General features: G+C 59.4%; 1 protein-coding gene across 1 annotated transcript in view; it reads left to right on the forward strand.

The window, feature by feature from the left end:
• EVC (EvC ciliary complex subunit 1) overlaps nt 1–6,742 on the forward strand; it is a 52,554-nt gene that overhangs the window by 23,836 nt on the left and 21,976 nt on the right. Inside the window, 3 exon segments of the mRNA XM_029952450.1 lie at nt 1,720–1,868; nt 3,882–3,980; nt 4,998–5,223. Of these exon segments, the coding sequence (XP_029808310.1) occupies nt 1,720–1,868; nt 3,882–3,980; nt 4,998–5,223 (474 nt within the window).

Genomic DNA, 6,742 nt, shown 5'->3' on the forward strand with positions numbered 1-6,742 from the left:
TGGACACTGTCGGACCAGGGAGCGTCCCGGTGTCTTGGTCAGCTCGGGCCACCGTAACAAGGTCACGCAGACCAGGGGGTTCACACGACAGACCTTCCTTTCCTGTTCTGGAGATGTTGAGGTCCAAGATCAGAGGCCAGCCGGTGGGTCTGGGTCCCCACGTGGCAGAGCATGAGCTTTCCTGCACCTGTTCCTCTTCCCCTTAAGCCCCCAGCCCTATGGGGTTAGGACCCTGGCCTCGAGAGCTCGTTTCAGATTAATTGCCTCCATAATGTCCCCACTTCCAAATGCAGTCACGTGGGCACTAGGGCTTTGGTGTATCGATTTGGGGGACGCAGTTCTGTCCGGAGCACTGGGTTTCACTGCAGTCAGCGACCCGGCCCTCTGTCTGCAGGGGTTCACACCCCCTCCACCAAGCCTGCTCGCTGCCCTGGAGAGACGGGAGTCAGGGGGCAGGCCCTCAGTGCTGGGACCTGAAGACTCCGACCAGGCTGTTCCACGAGGTCTTGTGTCATGTGGAGTCACGGCTTCTGTGAGCACGTTGGCTGGGGCTCTGGACTGTGTAGACTCTGAGCGCATCTGGCCTCGGGGGTCATCGCACACAGTGGCCCGGTGGCAGGGCCAGGATGCACGGCCCCCACTGATCAGGCTCTGTGGAACTTGGACAAGACGGGAGAGGCAAGGAGAGTCAGGGTGGAGGGGGGACCCTTGGGCAGAGGGAGGACCCTGGCCTCCCTGGACATCTGGTCACACCGTCTCTTTTCTTTGCTGCCAAAGGCTACACAGATTCTCAGACAAAACCCAAGTGTGCTGGTGTTTCAAGTATAGAAAGTGCTTGTGTGTGTCTGTGTGTGTGTGTGTGTGTGTGTGTGTGTGTGTGTGAAATGCTGAAGCAAACATCTCCAAGGACTGCACACCCCCTGGCAGCCGGACCCCCATGGTCTTCTCCAGCCTTGACACTCAGCATCTCCCCCAGCTGGGGAGAAGGAGCTGGCTGACTTCTCATTCTCCTCTCCCAGAAGCCTTCTCTGGGGTCTTACCCTCCCTGTTACCCCTCACCCCTCTTACCCCACCACCCCCTCTCTCATCCACGAGGCGCTGATTCTCCCCAACCCGTCTCAGCCTCTCTGGACCAGGAGCAGAGTGGGAGCGGGGCTAGTCCTGCTCGAGGCACTGGCCACACTGCGGGGCCGGGCTGAGTGACCCGGGCCTCTCTCCCACTGTCACCTCCACCACCATGCAGAGACCTGGCCCTTGGGCTCACCCTCCCTCCTTGCAGCTCCACGCCCTCCCCCTGGTCTGCTGATTGAATCCCTCATCCTCCTGGTGTTTGACTCAACTACAGCATGAGATGTCACTGTCTCCCACAGACCCCGGCTCCTCTGTCCTACCCCCTGTCACCCACACCTCCCTCATTCTGCCCCAGGGAAGATGCCTCTTCTTCATCTCCTGGTCGGGTTGGCCGGCCCCCCTGCACAACAGCTAAGCGAAGCCTCGTGTGGTGTCCTGCACGCTGGGCCCCAGGCGGAGTGGGGGGAGGGTCCCTCAAATAACGTGGGGCTGTGGGTCTTTAAAGGGCCAGGGACTCCTACCACTGGCCTGTGGGGAGCACCTGTGCCTGAAGGATAACACTGCGTCGCTCATCCTTGGTGCCGGCAGGGGACAGGAGGGCTTGCTGGAGAGTCACCTGCCGCGTCCTGTGGCCTGTTTTCATTTCAGAGTTTGTCCGGCGAGGCAGAGACCTGGTCAGAGTGTCACTGGCTCACCAGGCGGAGGGGACAGCGGAGCTCAAGTTGGCTCAAGAAGAGGAACAGAGGGGCTTCCTGGCCGAGGCACAGCTGACCTCCGACCCGGGCGAGTTCCTCCAGGTGATCCTGCTCCTGACCCGCCGCCCCCCCCCCCCCACGTCCACGGGCACAGCTGTCCCGGGAACGGCCCCGCGGGCTGAGTGCTGGGGCTTGGTCCTCATGACCGCGCAAGGAAAGCCAAACACTTTGGCAGCTGCCAGGCACGAGGTCAACTTCTCGCCTCGACATGTCAGCCCAGGGGCCTGAGCGCGTCCAGGGACACGGGGCATGTGCGTGTGAGTCTGAGTTGGCAGGACCGGGGAGGTGGCCGAGCTAGAAGATGCCCTTGTCTTGACTCAGAAGGGGACAAAGAGACTCGCCAGACAAGAGATCAGAGGTCGCTGTCCTTGGGGGCGGGGAAACGAGCTGGCCCCCGCACAGGCTGGAATGACCCGGGCTCCGGTCCTCAGAGGGTCAAGGACCCTGCCTTTGCCCCCATGTTAACCCCCTAATGGGAGGGGATGGGGCCTGCTTGTCCCTCCTGCACAGTGGCCAGGCCATTGGGCATCGGGGCTGCCGGGAAATGGTTGGACGCCGACTCTGCTGCCAGGGGGCCAAGTGACCTTGGGTGCATTGTTTGCCCCCCCCCAGCCCTCAGCTTCCGCATCTGCACAGTGGGAGTTCCGGCACCCAGGTCCAATGAGACTGCATGTCCGGGCCCTTCTGGTCTGCGTTGGCATGTGGTGGACCTTGTCTCGGCGCTGCCAGAGGGATCGAGGGACAGTGACCTGCATGGTCACAGGCATGGGCGCCGCCCCCGCCGGGAGCAGCTCCTCAGGGAGAAGCCAGGAGAGGAGACCCCCGAGAATAGAGGAGAGGCCTTGAGGTCCCTTTAAGGTCCAGACGCCCCTCAATCAAGGAGCCTCGTCCGAGGCCCCTTGCAGGTCGTAAAGTGGGGCAGGGGCCGTTTCTCTTTTCGGGAAGATGCATCAGAAATAAGAGCAAGAGGCTGTGATTGTACTGGCCCCTCCCCCCACGTCACATTGCACAGTCCTGAGCACGGAGAAGGGGGCGTGATGGGCGCTGCCCAGGCCCTCCGCCCAGGCCGAGCACGCGCTGGTGCTCGGGAGACGGGGACAGGAAGGACATGTTGAACAGGTGTGTGAAAGAACAGCTGAATGAGCAAGCGAATGAGCAAACAGATAAACACATGAATAAACGAATGAATGAGTGATGAATGAATGAATGAATGCAACTCTCACCCGGACCCAGTGCCCCCCCTTTTCTGGTCCCTGCCCTTCCCTGTGAGCCCGCCCCCCGCTCCAGGCCCCAACCAGCACCCAATGGATTTACTTCCTGGTCCCAGCTGCGGCGGCTCCTGGAGCCCCAGTTGTGTGGGGTCCCCGACTTCCCTCCAGGGAAACTTCCTGGTCCTTAAAGACTCCGCCTACCCGAGTTTACCCCCATGGACGCTCCCTGAGGGGAATCTGTCCCTCTGCTGCTGTGACCTGCCGTGCCTCTCTGATCGTGTCGGGGACACCGGTGCACACTTGTGTCTCCCTGCCCTTCTCTGAGCTCCTGAGGGCAGGCAGCCCCATGGTTGAGGGGGCCTGGCTAGGCGCTGGCCACGCTGACCCCTCATGGCCTGCGTGCATCAGCCCTGCTGGGCGGTGGGCTCCCAGGGCCTGGGTGCTGGTCCCCAGCAGCTCAGTCACAGAATGATGCCTGCGTGGCTCATGGCACGTGACATCTGTGTGCCTCCGTTTCCATATATATACATTTTTTAAGGCTCTTTATTTTTTTTGAGAGGGGGTGAGCAGGGGAGGGGCAGAGAGAGTGGGAGAGAGAGAATCCCAAGCAGGCTCTGCGCAGACAGCAGAAAGCCTGCTGGGGGGCTTGAACTCACAAACCTCGAGATCATGACCTGAGCCGAAGTCAGATGCTTCCCTGACTGAGCCCCCCGGGCACCCCTCCATGTGGATAAATCAGGGATGGACGTCCTTCAGACCTGAGAGGCAGGGGTCCTTTGGGGGCACCGTTCTAGGGAAAAAATCGGCATCTTCTCGCGGGATTCAGCTCCTGGTTTACTCACAGGCTTTCCATGAAGTCCTGGAGAGGCAGAGGTTGACCCAGAGTTGCCTGGAGGAGGAGGAGGACGTCAGAACCACCAAGGCCGTGGCTGGGCTCTGCCAGGTACGTGGCCTCGCGGCAGGACCTTCGGGAATCCTCAGGTCTGCGTATGCGTGCGAATCTCCCATCCTCCGGGTGGGGGTCCCAAAGCAGCAGGCTCAGGTCCAGCCCCGGCCCTCTGGCTGGGCACATGCCCGCCACGGGTCCCTCCCCACATCACACGCCAGGGTCCTGTCTGAGTCACTCTCCATTTCTGTGGAGCTCAGGACTCTTACCTCCCAACGTCCCTAGAGGCAAAGGCCTTTGGAAGTGATTCACCCAGGATGGAAAGCAGGCCGGCTTTTGTGGGTGTCGTGCAGGGTACAGTTACTGTCTCAAGGGCTTTCTGAGTGTCTGGTCGCCGAATCCGAACAAGAACCCTGTGTGGCAACACCCTGTGTGCGTTTTCCTTCAGACACAGATGAGAAGCCGGGAGGGTTTTCTGGAGAAACGCGCAGGGTGGGATTCAATTGGTCGAAGTCCCAGACCCCCCAGGCAGGAAGTGAGCAACCTCGTCCAGACTGCGATCCCCGGACGGGAGTGAGAAAGCCCAGTTCCAGTCCCGCCCTGGGTGCTAACAATGCTGTGTGACTGGAGTTGGTTACATAACCTCTCTGTGCTGGCCCAGCCCTCCTGCTCAAGTTCAGAGTCAGCAAGTCTTGAAGACAGGATTTAAAATAAGTCTTTCTACCTTCCTTGCTGATGTTCTTGCCACGAACTGTGGTGCTCAGTGTGGGCTGCGTGGTAGTGACATCCTGGCCTCGGCCCGGGTTCTAATCCCAGCCAGGCTGTTAACGGGATCAGAAGCAGCTTATCTAACTTGTGCCTCGGTTTCCCCCATCTCCACGACATTCCGATGCAGCAGAGTTTGAGAACCGCTGTCTTGGAGGGGGGTGGCCCAGTGAGCTCACACTCGAGGGGCGGGTGCTCTGAATGCCCTGCCCAGGGCCCCCCCACTCCCCCCAACAGGTGACACTCCCTCTCTTGAGCTGGCGCATTGGAGTCAAAGATCTTTCAACCCAGCCCATTTTCCTCCATAAGGCAAGGATGGAACGCCCATTGGTCATCACTGCCGGAGGAATGGGCAGCGCAGACGGAAGGGCCTGGCCGCCTCAGTGGCCTCCAGGAGATACATCTGCTTCATTAAGGGCCTGTGGGGACACCGCAGTGACCACAGCCCGGACCCTCCAGCGGCGTCCTTGCAGTGTCGTGCATTTGGTTTCCCTGGGCCCGGGTCTGGTCGCTGGGTCCGTGAGAGCTCGGGCGTGAGAGCAGTGACCCCCCTTTACTCTGGCATCAGGAGGGGCTGTCGGGTGTGGACCCGGAGTGACACCTGCTGGAGGCTGTGGTTCGAGGGGCAGTCCGTGGAGACGCACGGCACGTGTGCGGCTGCGTGGCTGCTTGCGAAGCACGAAACCAAGGGCCTGCGCCAGCTCGTCTCCCAGAGTTAGTCCAGACGGGTTCCCTCAGGCCCATTGTTTTTAATGTCTGTTTGTTTATTTTGAGAGGGAGCAAGCGAGAGTGAATGGGGGAGGGGCAGAGAGAAGGAGAAAAGAATCCCAACGACGCGGGGCTCAGTGTTAGGAACCCTGAGATCATGACCTGAGCCGTGTCCCCGGACGGACCCGCTGCCCCGGGCCGGGCATGCTTCTCCCACCGCGCCTCTCCCCCCCCCCCCCCCCTGCTCTCCTCGCTGCCTTGTTGGCTCCTGGGACTTTCATGATCATTTAAGAGATATTTGATCCAGCTTCGTTTTTCATTCATTCTCAGAGGGAGGATTGGCCCAATGACCCGGCCGGCCGTGAACAGTAGGCTCTCTCAGTCTTCAAAAGGATGTGATTCACTTGATTCTGAACAAAGTCCGGCTCGACTTTGAGCTCCTTAAAGCAGGACATTCCTTAGGTTTAATGAACATCGACTTCAGTTCAATTTAATTTCTAGTCATTGAATGCACCACGTATGACCTCCGTGCCCCATTCTAGGTGCTGAGAATATGTTTATTTCTCTTTCAAAAAAAAGTACTGCCATTTTTGTAGCCTACTGGTCATGAGCACGAGTCCCATAGTCCGGGGCCAGGACCCTCTCTCTGCAGACCGGGTCCAGTTCCTTTCATGATTAGGGCCTTAGTTTCCTCATCCGTGAAATAACGGTAGTTAGGATAGAGCATCGTCCTTGCGCTGTTACAAGATGGAGTGGGATTATACAAGAAGAGTGTCTGTGGCTTCCTCTGGCATGTGGTAGGAATTCATAATTATCACCAGTTCTAGTATCTTACCTGCTGCTGGCCAGGTGCTGTGTCGGACCCTGCAGATGCTTGGGTAGTAAGACCAGACTTTGTTAAGGAACTTCCCGGTCTCGTCCTTGAGAAGGACGAAGACACAGCCAGTGACCACAGAGGGTGGCAGGGGCCAGAGGGGTAGCTGCAAAGGAGAGCTCCCCCTTGGTCCCCCCCCAGGCCACTCCCAGGTTTGATCACTTGCCAGGAAGACTTGCAGGAACTCAGCAAGGAGCCCCACGTCTGCTGAGTTTCAGTGAAAGCATTCAAAGCAGGATCAGCAAAAGGAGCGGGTGCACGGCGTGAGCGCAGTGCAGAGGGAACCAAGAGCAGGCTTCCAGAATCCTCCCAGGGGAGCGGTGTGTAATCCTGCCCTCGCAGTGACAGCCTGGGTGAGGTATTGTCACCAGGGAACCTCTCCTGAGCTTAGGAGTCCAAGGGTTTTGTTGGGGGGTGAGTCACATGGGCACTCTGTGCCTGGCACGCACTGAGGTTCCAGACCCCTGGAAGG

Source organism: Suricata suricatta, chromosome 1 (assembly GCF_006229205.1).
Source record: "Suricata suricatta isolate VVHF042 chromosome 1, meerkat_22Aug2017_6uvM2_HiC, whole genome shotgun sequence".
Lineage (NCBI taxonomy): Eukaryota > Metazoa > Chordata > Mammalia > Carnivora > Herpestidae > Suricata > Suricata suricatta.